Genomic DNA, 17,255 nt, shown 5'->3' on the forward strand with positions numbered 1-17,255 from the left:
TGGTGATTGACGCCAAATTTGGGAGCCTAAAGGGTGGGTGGTGCTCTATTGAGGTGTCGGGTTCCTATGGAGTAGGGGTTTGGAAATATATCAGGAAAGGGTGGGAGAAGTTTTGCAATTATGTTCGGTTTGTGGTAGGGGATGGGTCATATATCAGTTTCTGGCATGATCGGTGGTGTGGGGAGAAATCTTTGAAGCTTTGTTTTCCAGTTCTGTATAGTCTGGTGAGGAACAAAGCGGCTATGGTGGTAGATAATATGGCTGTTCATAATGGCAATATTCATTGGAATGTTCTCTTTACGCGGCAACTCCAGGACTGGGAGATGGAGATGGAGATGGTGCTCTCTTTCTTCGAGCGGTTGTACTCCACTCCGATTCGACAAGGAGAGGGTGACAAGTTAGTTTGGAACCTCTCTACAAGGAGCTATTTTGAAGTAAGGTCATATTATGAAGCACTTAGTAGGAAAGAAGGTCCATCATTCCCGTGGAAGAATATATGGTGTGCTAAGGCTTCGACAAGGGTGGCGTTCTTTGTATGGTCTGCAGCTTTAGGTAAAATTTTGACTCATGACAATCTGCGAAAGAGGAATATTGTGGTTATTGAGTGGTGTTGTATGTGTAAAAAGAAGGGGGAGTCTATTGATCATCTGTTACTTCATTGCGACACCGCCCGTGAGCTTTGGAGTTTTATGTTTTCTTTATTTGGAATTGAATGGGTCATGCCACAATCGGTGCTGGGTTTGTTGACTACTTGGGGTGCTTCTCAAGGGCATGGCCTAGCAAAAAATGTTTGGCGTTTAGTTCCTCACTGTGTTTTGTGGAGCATTTGGAGGGAGCGGAATGCGAGGCTTTTTGAAGATGTCGAGACTGTAATGGTAGTATTAAGGAAGCGTCTTCTTAACATGCTATATCTATGGATAGCACCCCATCTTTGCCACCTAGGTGTTTCTACTTTTGTAGACTTTCTTAATTTATTAGTTGTTCCTCCCGTTTAGGGGCTCTCTTGTATACTTCCCGTGTATTAGGGTTGCGCCCCTCTGCGCTTTTTATTGAATTTTAAATTACTTATCAAAATTTTTTTTTCTAACTCTTCTGAATTTGTGGATTTTAGTTCTTCTTTTTTCTCATTAAAGGGGTTTTTTCTTTTACACTTCCTATGTACTAGGGTTGCGCCCCTCTACAAAATCCAATAGTTAAATTTTCCTTCTTGTTCATCAATCGGAAATCAAGACAAACCGGGCACTCTTTTTTACAGGTGTTCTTGGATTTCTTGTTTGGGCGCAAAATACCTTTATTGTAAGTTTCGACAGAGAAATCCGTGCCTTCTTCGCCACAACTACCATAATGGTAGCTGTTCCCATTGGAATCAAAATCATGAGGTGGGCCCTTGCTATTTTACGAGATTCTAAAGAGTGCCATAACCTAATTCATTCTTCCTTTTTATGTTTTTTTGTACTTTTTTGCCTGGTCCTTTTGGACTATGCAGGAGTTATAACCTTTGTGGTCATTAAAAGTGTAGAGAGGCCCAACCCTAGTATACAGGAAGTATACAAAAGTGCCCCCTAAAGAGAGGAAACAAAAGAGCTAGAAATTAAAAACTCTGCAAGCGTAACACGACTTGGGCTATGATGAGCCGAGACTCATATAAATAACATATTAAGTACATTTCGACGCAATTCCAACACCGGCATTTCTACATTTTCAAAATGTCGAGCATTCTTCTCATGCCAAAGACTCCACATGACATATAAAGGAACCTGCTTCCAAATTTGTTGAACTTGACCAAGACCCAACGAATTGCCCCAACTACTCTACAAATCCAGCACCCGTCGCGGCATGGCCCACTCCACCCCAAACAAACTATAGAAAAAACTCCAAATATCCCATGCAACGTCACAGTGAAGTAAGAGGTGGTCAATGGATTCCCCACTCTTTTTGCACATATAGCACCACTTAACCATTACTATATGACGCCTACGCAGATTGTCATGCATCAAGATCTTTCCTATGGCTGTTGTCCACACAAAAAACGACACCTGCGACGGGTCCTTAACATGCCAAATACTCTTTCAAGGAAAAAAGACAACCTCTGGACTAGCTAAGGCTTTATAGAAAGACTTCACTTTAAAATGCCCCCACTTAGAGAGATTCCACACTAACCTGTCAACCGCTCCATGCCGAATCCGATGAGAATACAAACGCACATGTAAGGAAAGGACCATCTTCACCTCCCAATCTTGTGCAAGGCGCGTAAAGACAACATTCCAATGTGCAACTCCATCTAACATAGACAAATTATCTACTACCCAGGCGTCTTTAAAACGAGCAATACTGAACAAAATTGGATAACAAAGCTTCAGCGGCCTATCTCCACACCAAAGATAATGCCAAAACAGTACATTATACCCATCCCCCACCTCCAAGCACAAACTTATAAAATCCCGTCCCCTTCGAATATACTTCCAAGACACTCACACCATAAGACCCCACAACCGCTAATGAACACTAGCCACACCTCAAACTCCCATACTTAACTTCAATCACCGATCTCCATAAAGCTCCCGCTCCTTAGCAATTCTCCACATCCACTTTCCCAATAAAGCTCGATTAAATTGAATCAAATTTCGAACTTCCAAACCACCTTCCTTAATTGGAGTACAAATTGTGTGCCAGTTTACTAAATGAAATTTTACCTCATCCTCAATGCCACTCCATAAGAAATCCCGTTGTAGTCTCTCAAGTCTCTAAGCCACGCTCAGAGGAATGGAGAACAACGACAAATAATACGTAGGAATGTTGGATAGAGTACTTTTAATCAGAGTTAACCGACCACCCTTAGACAAATATAATTTCTTCCAACTAGCTAACCGACGTTCCACTTTCTCAATGACTCCATTCCAAATAGAAGTAGATTTAAAAGACGCTTCCAACGACAAACCCAAGTAAGTCATCAGCAAAGACGCAACTCAACACCCAAGAAAGTGAGTCAAATTATCAACATTTTCCACCTTGCCTATGGGAACAAGTTCTGATTTTCCTAAATTGATCCTCAACCTTGATGCGGCCTCAAAGCATAAGAAAATACACCGCAAATTTTGAACATGTTCTACTTGCGCACCACAAAAAATTAAAGTGTCATCCACAAACAACAGATGATTCACCACTAATTCTTCATTATCCTTCGATCCGACGGAAAAACCTGTCAATAATCCTTGGTTCATCGTCGCATTCAACATCCGGCTTTATGGCTCCATAACCACCACAAACAACAAAGGAGAAAGCAGATCCCCTTGCCTTAGTCCACAAGAACTCTTAAAAAACCAGGAGTGCCATTCACCAAAATGGAAAATCTTACCGTAGATATACAAAATTCTATCCAATCCCTCCACTTCTCCCCACCATATAGAGCAAGAAATCCCAATTAACATGATCATAAGTGATGTAATGTTTTCTTATTAATTAAGTTAGAGACTAATAAGGGGTAAATCTCCATTTATTTTGTAGTCTAGTCTAATAAGGAATATATATTCCAAATAAGGTTATAGGCTATTCATGAGTATTCTTTCTAATTAGGGTCTAAGTCAATGACGACTAAACCTAGCCTTGTAACATGTAGCTATTATTCCTCTAGGGTTCTTGCATGATGTAAATGATGGCTAGACCTAATGGTTATGTCTTATGACCTAGCCGTCTACTATTTAAGGATAATCCTAATGATTAAAATATCATGTTTGAGTATCATCAAAACCTAGAACATTTTTTGGTGTCTTGGAGGTCACGGCTCTCTCGAAGTAGCCCATATCATTTTCCTTTGTTATTTTACTATTTGATTGCATCAAGTGGTATCAGAGTTAGGGTTCCTCTTTGTTAACAAGCAATTGTTAATCATAGAGGCCCGATTGATTGTTTTCTATAGCAATCACCGATCTTCACCATTACCATGTCTTTCCAAATCTTTTTGGGTGCAAAGCAACAAGTAAGGCTAGAAAAGATGCGATTAGATTTCCTAGTGTGGAAAGATAAATCTAGCAAACAGATGGATGAGCATATGAGAAGAATTAAAAGTTTTTCTCCACCACTCACCTCTCTAGCAAGCCAATGCCCGCCTATAACACCTACCCCACTGGCACCACCCTCAGTCGTAGATCAGTGCTGTTCAGTCCACCAACAGCCACCATCGTCCTAGATGCACCGGCCTCCACATATCCGCCGTTCCTTTCACAGACTCGCCATAAAATACCGCATCAAGCAGCCACTATGGTTTCCTTGTCAACCTCGCGTAGCCCACTCAACCGCACATCCAGAAATCACCAACCTGGGCTTCTAGATGCGTCGTTAACCACCACGCCGCTAAAAAGTTTCTCATTATCAAGTCTTTCGCCATTGCTGGCCACCCCACATGCAATAGTTATTGCATCACAGCCCATCCGTGACACTCTTAGAAATAAAAGAAAGAAGAGACGTGTTTTTGCTTGGTTGGGTTATTTTTGGTGGGTGGTGGGGTGTATTGTTCTTAGGAGGGTGGTGGGTTGTTTTGCTCTTGTTGGTTCTATTGGGTTTTTGTGGGTTAGCTTTGGTTGTTCCTGTGTATACTGTCTGTGTACCTAGGGGCGCCTTACGCTTTCATTAATAAAGTCTTTTTACTTATCAAAAAAAAAAGAAGAGAAAGAAAAAAAAGAAAAAAAAAAAAAGAAGTTGGTCAAAGACTTAAAAGAGAAATTGCATACTATGCTGTTCATTGAAGCCGACAAAGGCTTGGGTTAGTTTTTAATATTTGTTAAGTGATAATTTTAGAAGGGGGTTACTTTGTATCTTGAGTGTTTGTTGGAGGGTTTCTATTGTATCTTGGGTTTCATGTGGGTTTTGGGTGTTGTGGGTATGTAGTTTCTTATGGGTTTTTTATGTGGGCTAGCTGGGTTGCTCCTGTGTACTTAGGGGTGCCTTACGCTTTTTTAATGAAATTTTCTTACTTATCAAAAAAAAAATTTAGAAGGGTTTTAAGTGATTTCAAGAGTAGTTTTTAGAATTTTCCTTGGGGACAAGGAAATTGTTAGGGGAAGGGAATGAAGTAATCTTTTCTTATTAGTTAAGTTAGAGACTAATAAGGAGTAAATCTCCATTTATTTTGTAGTCTAGTCTAATAAGGAATAGATATTCCAAATAGGTTTATAGGCTATTCGTGAGTATTCTTTCTCATTAGGGTCCAAGTCAATGCGCTAAATCTAGCCTTATAACATGTAGCTATTATTCCTCTAGAGTTTCTGCATGATGTAAATGACGGCTAGACCTGATGGTTATGTCTTATGACCTAGCCGTCTCCTATTTAAGCATAATTCTAATGAATAAAATATCATGCTCGAGTATTATCAAAACTTAGAACATCTTTTGGTGTCTTAGAGGTCACGGCTCCCTCGAAGTAGCCTATATCCTTTTCCCTTAGTTCTTGTGCTGTTTGGTTTGCATCAATAAGCTTTCTCCAAGTCCAATTTGCACAACAATCCAGCCTCCCCCGACCTAATTCGACTATCCAAGCATTCATTTGCTATGAGAATTGAATCCAAAATTTGCCAACCTCCAATGAAAACATTCTAAGAGCTGGAAATAATCTTGCCCAATGCTGATTTGAACCTGTTAGCAAGTACCTTGAATATGAGTTTGTAGACCCCTCCCACTAGACTAATCAGCCTGAAATCCTTTACATCCACAGCTTCTGTCTTCTTTGGAATTAAAGAAACAAATGTTGCGTTAAAACTATTCTCAAACTGGCGTCAATTATGGAATTCTGAAAACACACCTTAAATCTTTTCCCTCACCATAGCAAACCTCAAGATCATAACTTTCTCGTCCTAAAGCTCTGGTTGGCACACATGTCAGATTTCCTTAATTTGTCCTACATCAAAGAGAAAAAGTCCTCAATTTTACCTACCTATTATTTCTTCCTTGGTAGATTCTTTGCATTAACATTCTTATGGGCCTATACATTTATGGATTAAAAAAAAAAAAATCGAAAGCACAAAAAGTTGTCATATCTCTTCTTATTGATAGCCAATATTTCTTCCATTGTGGATTCTGGGTATAAACATTCTTATGTTATCCATTCATGGATAAAAAAAAAAAAAAAAAATCCAAGAGCACAAAAGTTGTCATTTCCCCTCTTATCGACAGTCTTTTAATATTGCTATGATGCTATCACTGTTCTCTTTTAATTGACACTGCTAGCTATTACTGTCGGCTTCTAGAGTTGTTAGATATATGCTAATTTCATAATTATGATTATTATTTTCTTCAAAATTGAGATAGAGTTTGAATTATTTATTTCTTTGTAAGAGTACCATGGATTATAATTATTTTCTGAAGTAAAGAATATCAGTGCATGTTGATGCCTCTTGTTTACGTGGTGTTTGTAGCTTAAAAACTTTTTCTCCCATCCCAATACATATATTTTTACTAATCAGTAATCAGTGGATGCCAGATTGTTAATGCAATCATGAGCGGAAGAGATGTTCTAGTGATTATGGCTGCAGGTGGTGGCAAAAGCCTGTGTTACCAGCTTCCAGCTGTTCTTCGTGATGGAGTTGCTCTTGTTGTCAGTCCTTTGCTTTCCTTAATTCAGGATCAGGTGCCCTTTATTATATACTATTCTGCTTTCTAACAAATGTGCTACATGGAAAACCCCTATATGAATATAATAGCTTCTTTTGCAACTGTTACTTCAGGCGATGGGTTTGATTGCTTTAGGCATTCCAGTGTATATGTTGACATCAACTACTGGAAAGGAAGATGAGAAGTTCATATACAGGGCTCTTGAAAAGGGTGAAGGAGATCTCAAATTATTGTATGTCACACCAGAAAAAATATCAAAGAGCAAGAGATTTATGTCAAAACTTGAGAAGTGTCATCACGCTGGTCGTCTCTCTCTAATTTCAATTGACGTATGTTTGTTTTAATATAATCTTCCTACTTGGTTCCGGAGTCAGACCATGCATCTTGTTTCCATCTTTCTCTTGGCTGTCAATAGTTGTTGATTTGGCGGTTCTCATTCAAATGTGTTAAAATGGATGATTGCCCAACCTTCATTAGCACGTTCTTTATGGACCTGATAACTTATTTGAGAGGCAGTAATAGTTTTTAGAAAATTTATCCTTCATAGTTTGGGGGATAAACCATAGACAAAAGAAAATATAAAAGCAAAGTACACCTTTTTCATGCATTACAAAGTATGTAATGTACAGATGTATATGTGTATGTATCTTTGTATATACACGTACATGTATTTTAGATGAACACTATTTATTTGTTTTTTTCTGAAGTAATTGAAAGAAAGTAAATGAGAGCCACTATTTTCCTTCATTTAATTGTACGTCATATGATGCACATTCTTATTATTCTCATGTACAATGTGTTGTAATGGTGATCTATGATACCAAGAATCATAATTTGACAATTGACTATGAGGTAATCAAAGCCTTGTTTGATATTAACCCTTAACCATGGTGTTTTCCATTTCATTTATATACTAAATGGTGTGACTCTTTACTGTCTGCTATTTGATTTACTTTGCAGGAGGCACATTGTTGTAGTCAGTGGGGTCATGACTTTCGACCTGACTACAAGAATCTTGGCATCCTCAAGACTCAGTTCCCTAATGTTCCTGTGGTTGCTTTGACTGTATGTCTTCATTCTTTCTTTTGTTCTTTTTTCTTAATTAAAGCATAACAACCAAGGTCAGTAATTCTTATTTCTAATATGCCATTTTTGAGGCAAGTTGATGACAATGCCATATCTTTGTCAGGCCACTGCAACACAGAAGGTCCAGACTGATCTGATGGAGATGCTGCACATCCCAAAATGTGTTAAATTTGTGAGCACAGTCAACAGGCCGAATCTCTTTTATATGGTATGATTTTTAGTATAATTTGTTTGCCTTCGATATTTTCTGGCTTATTAATTTATGAGCTAATATTATATTTTCTTAAACTGCAGGTGCGAGAAAAGTCGTCAGTTGCTAAGGTGGTTATTGATGAAATTGCTGGATTCATTCACGAATCTTATCCAAATAATGAATCTGGGATAGTTTATTGCTTTTCTAGAAAGGAATGTGAACAGGTCTGTCTTCTAGTTTTTTGTGTCCTTGTCTTCATTTCATTAACTGTTATTTTTTTTATAAGTAAATTTATAGCTTGATTAGAAATTGTTTCTTGATTGAATTACCATGTATTTTTATTTTATGTTAGATTAGGAGATGTTTGGATATCTATCCAATTGTAACGATGTCATAGTGGTTTAGATTGCATTTGTGCTCGAAGTTTTTTACAAAAGGTTTTATTACCAAAATAATGATAAAAACAGATAATTGTTAAAATCTTGAAATGATTGTGGCTATTTTTTTTAACATCTATTTTTTTTTTCCTCAAAACAAAAACATTAACAAATAACCCAAAACCCTCAAAACACAAAAAACACTTTTCACATTTATGTCACATCTAAACACTTTCAAATCAAAAACAAAAAACATCTCTCAAAACACATTAAAAACATACCTTGTATTTTCACTAGTTCTAAGCAAATTGAATCATTATATTTTATGAAAAGGAAGTTTTAGGCACTATTTTTTTTTTTTTTTTCCATCTGTTGCTAACTTTATCAATTATTGGAAGGCTAATAGAATCTCTTGAAGTGGACGCTTGTCCCCTAAGTATCTAAGATGTATAGTTTGGTTTGAATTTGTTTTTACCAGATAAATAATCATTCACTAAAAACAAATCAGAAGGGACAACTAAAGTACATCGAGTTGAATAATATAGAAGAGAATAAAGGGAGGAAAGACTTGGGGAAAATTGGGGAGTTTTTTCCAATTTTGTTTCCTATAAGGTTTGGGGATGGTCTTCGCATTCACTTCTGGCAAGATATTTGGTGCGGTGATAGTGCTCTAAAGAGTTCTTTCCCTGAATTCTATTCCTTAGCACGTAACAAGGAGGCTTTGGTGTCAGATTACATGGATATCTCCAATTCCCACACCCTTTGGAATCTTAGCTTCACTTGAACGACTCATGATTGGGAAATTGAATCTCTAGATTCTTTTCTTACTCTTTTATACTCCCTAAATCCCCTTCAGGGAGTAATGGGTAGTATGGTGTGGACTCCTTCGAGCTGCCATGGTTTTGCAGTGAAGAGCTACTACATTATGTTACAAATAGGTAAGCATAATTCTTTCCCTTGGAAAAGCATTTGGAAGGTGAAGATCCCTCCTCGCATTGCTTTCTTCTTATGGGCAACGACTTTGGGTAGAATCCTCACAGTGGACAATCTTAGAAGGCAGGGGTTCCAACTGATTAACCGGTGTTGCCTCTGTAAGAAGGATGAGGAAACTATTAATCATCTTCTCCTTCATTGTCAGTATGCCGCTGACATCTGACACTTAGTTCTTAACAGATTTTGGGTCTCTTGGGTCATGCCTGGTAACATTCTTCAGCTTCTCCATTGTTGGAAATTTCTTGGGCAGGGACATCCCAGCAGAGGTGTTCGGTGATGTGGGGAAGAAGAATGAGGAGTTATTGGAAGGTATTCGAGAATTGGAGTGTATTGATGAAGGTCACGGGTGCGGAAGACAGACATGATTGAGGAGTTGGAAAAAACTCTCCTCTTTGAGGAGGTAAATTGGAGACAGAAATTTCGGGCTTTGTGGTTGAAGGAAAGGGACAACAATACTAAATTTTTCCATAGGGTGGCCAACTCGCATTGTAGATACAATCATGTGGGAGCATTGAGGATAAATGGGGCTATGTCTAGTGATCCTGTGGAAATCAAGGAGCATATTGTACAATGCTACGACAAATTGTATATTGAGCAGAGTACGTGGCGGCCTAGGGTGGATGGGCTCTCTTTCTCATCCATTGATGCGAAGGAAAGTATTTGGTTAGAATGAGAATTTGAGGAGCAGGAGGTGTGGGATGTGGTGCGGGATTTGAATGGTGATAAGGCGCCAAGTCCAGATGGGTTCACTATGGTTTTCTTTCAAAAGTGTTGGGGGGTATTGAAACAAGATATTATGGGTGTGTTTTCAGAATTCCATAATAGACGCCAATTTGAGAAGAGCTTTAATGCAACATTTGTTTCCCTAATTCCTAAAAAGGCAGATGCTATGCATGTAAAGGATTTCAGGCCTATTAGCTTGGTGGGAGGGGTATATAAACTCATTTCTAAGGTCCTTGCTAACAGGTTCAAATCAGTGTTGGGAAAAATTATATCTAGCTCTCAGAATGCTTTTATTGGAGGAAGGTAAATATTGGATTCAGTTCTCATAGCTAATGAATGCTTGGATAGCCGAATGTGGTCGGGGGAGGCTGGATTGTTGTGTAAATTGGATTTGGAAAAAGTGTATGATCATGTTAATTGGGACTTCTTGCTCTACATGCTTCAAAGGTGTGGTTTTGGGGAGAGGTGGAGGGATTGGATAGAATTTTGTATTTCTACGGTAAAATTTTCCATCTTGGTGAATGACACTCTGTTTGGTTTCTTTCAAAGTTCTCATGGGCTTAGGCAAGGTGATCCGCTTTCTCCTTTGTTGTTTGTGGTGGTTATGGAATCGCTAAGCCGGATGTTGAATGCGACTATGCTCCAAGGTTTGTTGACAGGTTTTTCTGTGGGAACCAGGAATAATGAAGAATTAGTGGTGAATTACTTGCTGTTTGCGAATGATACTTTAATTTTTTGTGTTGCACAGGCAGAACATGTTCACAATTGTTCCCATAGGCGAGGTGGAAAATGTTGATTCTTTGGTTCATATTCTGGGGTGTCGAGTTGCGTCGCTGCCGATGACTTATTTGGGTTTGCCATTGGGAGCATCTTTTAAATCTATTTCTATTTGGAGTGGAGTTCTTGAGAAAGTGGAATGCTGGTTAGCTAGTTGGCAGAAACTTTATTTATCCAAGGGTGGTCGGGTGACTCTAATTAAAAGTACTCTCTCTAGCATTCCTACTTATTTATTGTTGTTCCCCATTCCTATGAGTGTAGCTAAGAGACTGGAGCGACTTCAACGAGAGTTCTAGGAAGCAGCCCACAGTCTCCCGGTCATCCACAGAAGCGGAATACAAATCCATAGCCAATACTGCAACAGAATTACTTTGGATCCAATCTCTCCTGCGGGATCTCGGATTGAAACTATCTTCTCCACCAAAACTATGGTGTGACAACATTGGTGCCACCTATTTATTAGTCAATCCCGTCTTCCATGCATGTACAAAGCATGTGGAAATTGAGTTCCACTTCGTTCAGGAATTAGTTGCTGTTAAGTCATTGGAAATCCTCTTCATTCCAAGTTCTAACCAGCTAGCCGATGTACTTTCCAAGCCTCTAGTCTCCAAAAGATTTCATCTCCTTTGTTTCAAGCTCAATGTCCGTTCTCCCTCGCTGAACTTGCAGGAGGGTATTAACGCACAACATGTTGAAGTGTCCCACATTGTTAAGATTTCCTTCACCTGGGCACTTTATAAGCCATGGTGTCCCCTCCTCTCTTATTGCGTCTTTTGAGGGTGAGTAAGGCCCATAGACTTTTACATGGTATCAGAGCCACAAGTTTCTTGCGATGATGGGTCTTTCCCTTTTGTTATTGTCCACGGGTTTGGCCATTAGTTGCCACACGTGAGGGGGCGTGTTGAAGTGTCCTACATCGCTAAGATTTCTTTCACCTGGGCACTTTATAAGCCATGGTGTCCCCTCCTCTCTTAAGGTGTCTTTTGAGGGTGAGTAAGGCCCATGGACTTTTACACAACAGACTTCTAGTATGTCTAACTTACTTAAGAGTCCAAGTGAAACTCTTGCTGGAGGATCCAGTTGATAAGGATGAGTAGATAAGTTTAATATGTAGAGTTCTAGTTGTAATCAGAATCCTATCTAAGTTTGTATCAGATTTAGTGTTATCTAATCTAGTTTATGTCTGAATTAGAGATAGAGTTAGCTTGTAAACAATTATATCTTGTAATCTCTATATATATATCAATACAAGCTCACTTAGATGAGCAAGTGAGTATACTGATTTATCAGCAGAGTATTGTGAGTTTCTACACTCATGCATTCATTCCATTCATTCAAATATATAGGACAATACCACTCATGAATTGACAACTAATAGGACACCTCACTAGGGACACCTCACCTATAAGTCTAGAACCTTCTAGTCTTATCCTTCTAATAGGGTTCTTACTCTACTTACATTTCATTTATACTAGCGTCAAATAATAAAATTACATAAATGCCCTCCAGTTTTATAATAATATAGAAATAAATGTAGCACATCAACGCATAGGTGTTATCCCAAAAGACCTCCCTCTCCCTTCCCCCCAATAATTGCAAATACATTGTAAGAAATCCAAAAAATCTGAAAAGATGGAATGCTTCCATCAACGGGCATCAAGCAAAAAGCAACGTTGAAAAGAAAAAGTTTGAACCCATTTGGGACTGCTCAACACCATCAAAAGTTTGCCTCTTTCTTTCATGCCATGTTGTCTCTCTTTTATACTTTTCTACGACTTTGCCTGTTCTAATATATTATTATTTTTATAAAAAGAATCACAATGGCACTACATTCCACTCCGTTAGGTTCTGATAAGTTAGTGTATATATATATATATATATATATATATATATATATATATATATATATATTATCATGTTATAACTTATGTACTACCTCTGCATTATTTCGCTAATAGTTATTTATGCTAGTCCTTGTGTCATGGATATGTGGCTGAAGCTTCTAGTTTTTGGGTCCAAAAAAAACCCTATGCTTTTCTTATACTGCCAAGAGACGCAGGTTGCAAAGGAGTTACGAGAGAGAGGAATTTTAGCTGATTATTATCATGCAGACATGGATGTAAATGCTCGTGAGAAAGTACATATGCGGTAAAGTCATTGTTTTAAGATGAAAAGTTGTGGATTGTAATGTGTTAAGTGGTCTGTACCTTTGTGGTCACAAATCACCTATATCTTTCAAAAAAAAAGCGATCACCTATATCTTATATTTCTTAGTTTCCTTCAAAATACCTTGCATGGAGTTGAATCTGGTAACACATATTATTATTATTTTTATCGTTCTCTTTTTCTTGGCAGACTGGAATCAAGTATGGGGGTGGGTTTTTGAATTGATTGTGATCTCTATCTTATTCGTCTTGAAATTACAGTTGAACAGTGTTTTGGGTTTCTTTTTTGTGAATTGTCTCGTGTCCACTTAAGTTTATGCTATAGAATATCAAATGACCTCCATTGGAAGGGTGCAATAGTATGTCGAGCATCACCTTTCCCTTCTAAAATGGCTTCAAGGCAGTCTAATTTGGGATTTAAGGGATCAAAATTCCCAAGTCGATGACTAGGTAATTTAGTGTTGAAGGGCCAATAGAAATCCAAGAAGCTTCAGGTTTGTATAACTCAGAAAAACACCTAATCATAAGAAGAAAAAAGATCAAGAAATTAACGAAAGCTAGAAAAATGAAAGCAATCTAGGACAACAACCCATTGGTAAAGGTTATTGAAGGAAAAAGCTTTTAATTCCACCATCGTCTTCTCGCAGTCTTCAAACATTTCTCTCTCTCTAGACACCATAGTATGGTGGACCAATCACACGTGTATGGACGCCGACGTCGGAGGATGGCCCAACCTATTACTTTGTGGTTGGGTGATTGAAAGCCAAAGATTTTGTTATTGGCACTTTTGTTATTTCACATTTTATTGTTTGTTATTTATTTTTCAGACTTTGGGTTATGTTATTTTTTTGTACTTTGTTATTTTTAGTGGGCTGTCAGCCCAAGTATGATTAGGGTTAGGGTTTCTGTCATAGTCTATTGAAACCTAATTTTGTATTTTTGTTAACAACTTTTGATGAATTACAGTTTGACGACTGTTTCTTTCCTCGGTTTTCTCCCCTTGCTTTTTCTCTTTCCTCCCGCTTCTCTTTTCTCTCTTCCCCACTTCTCTCTTGCTTCAACTTTCTCCTTGACTTCATTGTTGTTCAGCATCAAATTTGGCTTCAGAGCCTAACTTGATTGATTCCTATAATAATCGTGTGATCCACGACTGTGCTACCCCAATTGACCCAACACCATGACAACCACCATTCCAACACAATTGTTGTCTGCCATCCCCAGCCTCTCTATTGTCGGCCAAATCAAATTGTAAAATCCCACCAACTTCCAGACATCCACGACAGAGAGAGTGGCACAGGCCCTTTCATGAACATGCTAGGCATGCCCATGTGAGGAGGCGTGCATGGGCAGCCCCATGGTCTGGCCATTGAGCTGCTTGCATGCCTCCCTAAAGATCACTTAGGTCCATTTCTCATCTGGCAAGAGGAAACATCACTTTGTTTGAGGAAACATAAAGGCATTTTTTGATGAAATCCTTGTGAGTTTTGATGAAATGTTTTGCAGACATGCTTAGAAAAATCATACCTTCAAGTAAGGGCAATTTCATATTTTTCTGAAAACCGGAGTATTTTTTAAATTGTGAATGGGAGTTGAAGCATGGGAGACATTCCAATTGTCCTAGAATGAATTTAGAAGCCCAATTTGGGTGCTACAACACATCTCAGAAAATTCCCAAACATACCTTTGCGACCTGCACTACAACCATCAACCGACAGTGATCCGCTCACCCCATGCTACCTCATCGCCGCCACCCACCACCGTACTGCAGCCAATGACCTTGACAAAGTCCTTCGCATGACCTAGAGCACTGCCACCCAAACACCCAACATCCCACCACACCTCAGACCACCAAACCACTATTATGCCATCCCTAGGCTCGATGATATGTTGGACATGATGGCAGGAGCCACGATCTTTTCTTGGGGTGCAAAGTCGGCTAGTAACTGGGTACCAACTGGTAGCCAGGTTACCGGCCAACCGGTTTGGTATCCGGTTGGAAATAACCGGTATCTAGCCCTACCGAAGCGGTTACCGGTTTTAGAAAATATTGAAACCAGTTATAACCGGTAATCGGGTACATATATATAAAATACATATTTAAATGTATTTATTTATTTAAAAAAACTAAAATAAAAAAATTTAGGAGTTTACACTTTTACTTCCATTCTAACTTAGGCCAACATATTAGGCCAAAAAAAAGTTAAAAATGTTTTTTTAAAGGGCTAAAAAAGTCTAATTAAGCTCAAAAAGTAGGCCCAATACCCAAATTAGGCCCAAATGACCTCATTTTTTAAAATTTTAGTTACTGGTCCGGAAAACCGGGTACCAACCGGTAACTGCCGATTATTAAATAATTGATTAACCGGCTACCTGGTTACCGGAGCCGGTTGCAAATTTTGGCCAACCGGCTACCCCGGTTACAGTTACAAGTTTTAGCCAATAACCGATAATCGTAATCGGGTTTTCACCCCTAATCTTTTCCAAGATGGATCTAAAGAGTGGGCAACATCAGATCAGAATTCACCCCGGAAATGAATGGAAAAACCACCTTCAAGACAAAAGATGGTTTATATGAAGGGATAATTGCAAAATTAGTTTATGTGGTTGGCCTAAATTACAAATCGTTTCTTGTGTTATAAAAAATAATTCAAAGGTCCTTGAGGTAAGCCAAAATAACAATTTAGTCACTGCAGTCAAATTCCGTCACACGTCAGCACCAATAGAATGATGACACGTGTTACTCTTAATAAAAAATATACAAATTTATTAAATATATAAATATATAAAAATTAAAAACTTAAAAATATTACTTTAATTTTTTTTTTCTTAAGAAAAAAAGAAGAAGAAGAAAGACAAAAAGAAAGAAGATAGGGGAAAGGGGGTGGCCTGCGAGCCACCTCCAGAGGTGGCTGGGGGTGGCTTCTCGCCACTCTAGAGATGGGAGTGGCCTTTGAGCCACCCCCAGAGGTGGCGCCGGCCTTTTGACAAATACATCATCTTCCATCACCAAATAGTGCTTTATCTTCTCAATAATGCCATTCTAAATAGTTATTTCCTAAAACGAAGCTCCTAGTGGAAGACCTAGGTTTTTCATAGACAAAGAAGACACCTTGTAACCCAAAATACTAGCCAGTTCATTAACATTATTGACATTGCCAACATGGGGACTAATTCTAATTCTGCTATGTTAATCTTCAAACTTGAGATAGCTTCGAATCATAAGACAAGCAATGCAAGTAATGAAGGCCAGCTGAGTTTGCACCACAGAAGTTCAAGGTGTCGTCCACAAACAAAAGATTGGAGATTTTAAGCGTACCGCCCCATAGAAAAGCCTGATAAAAGACCCCGTTCAATGGAATAGAAATCATTTTACTTAAAGCCTCTATAACGAAAACCATTAGCAGCTTGTTTGAGTGCAAGGTAGTCTTGCATTTTCTTCAGACTTGAATTACTCAATATCTAGGTTGTCATGCTCCTTTGTGTGATTTATACAATATTGTAATGGACAATTCTCAGTTCCTTTAATGGGTTGGATAATTTTTTTTTGAGGTTTTTCTCAATAATTAATACTATATTTAATGGAAATTGAGAAAGATCTGGCTTTTTTTTTTTGGTCGGCTTATTTTGATTCGTAAACCCTTTAAGACTAAAAAAAATGTGGTGATGATGCAGTTTCTTTCATACGTTTACATTCTAAAGCCTCTTGTGTATGTTTGATGACATAGGTGGAGCAATAACAAATCGCAAGTTATTGTTGGTACGGTATGTATGACTTCAATGCGCAATTCTTTATTTGCTTAATGCCGTGTTATGATTGTAATACCTTCACTTGCATTTCCAGGTGGCATTTGGTATGGGAATCAACAAACCAGATGGTTAGTATTGTGAAAGTACATGTTTGTCAGGGATAGCATACTATAGATTCTTTGATTGCAATAGTAATAATGAGATTAATTAGTTCATCATACCAAAGTAGGTGGACTCTTTTTTTTTTTTTTTTCCAGTAATTAAAGTAGCGTGGACTCAAACAATATATTGTTGCTATTTTTTCAACCTCCCAATACTGCCACAAGTCAACACTATTTGAATTCGCTCAACCACCATGCAGCTCATCATAAGCACTCAGACAAGGGCAGGGTAGTGCCAGCATGTGGCCACTGCCTACAGCTACTAAGGGACCAACCAACAGCAAAGGAACCAAAGGGCTTGGGCCAAGCCACAGCCCACACAACATCAATGCCTCAAGGTCAAGCACTTTGACAGTTATTGGGCCAACACCAACTGAATCTGTCAAGCCTTCCAGCAACACCAATCTAGGCCAAGACATGTCTCCCTCAT

General features: G+C 38.5%; 1 protein-coding gene across 2 annotated transcripts in view; it reads left to right on the top strand.

Annotated features, from left to right (window-relative positions):
* The window catches only part of LOC133854363 (ATP-dependent DNA helicase Q-like 2), a 74,034-nt gene that overhangs the window by 10,745 nt on the left and 46,034 nt on the right, over positions 1-17,255 (top strand). For both annotated transcript variants that reach the window (XM_062290537.1, XM_062290535.1), the window contains exons 3-10: positions 6,473-6,619; positions 6,717-6,932; positions 7,564-7,668; positions 7,793-7,897; positions 7,984-8,106; positions 12,812-12,900; positions 16,643-16,679; positions 16,759-16,792. In XM_062290537.1, coding sequence (XP_062146521.1) covers positions 6,473-6,619; positions 6,717-6,932; positions 7,564-7,668; positions 7,793-7,897; positions 7,984-8,106; positions 12,812-12,900; positions 16,643-16,679; positions 16,759-16,792 — 856 coding nt within the window. The remainder of the gene's footprint in view (positions 1-6,472; positions 6,620-6,716; positions 6,933-7,563; positions 7,669-7,792; positions 7,898-7,983; positions 8,107-12,811; positions 12,901-16,642; positions 16,680-16,758; positions 16,793-17,255) is intronic.

This window comes from Alnus glutinosa, chromosome 13, assembly GCF_958979055.1.
Source record: "Alnus glutinosa chromosome 13, dhAlnGlut1.1, whole genome shotgun sequence".
NCBI lineage: Eukaryota > Viridiplantae > Streptophyta > Magnoliopsida > Fagales > Betulaceae > Alnus > Alnus glutinosa.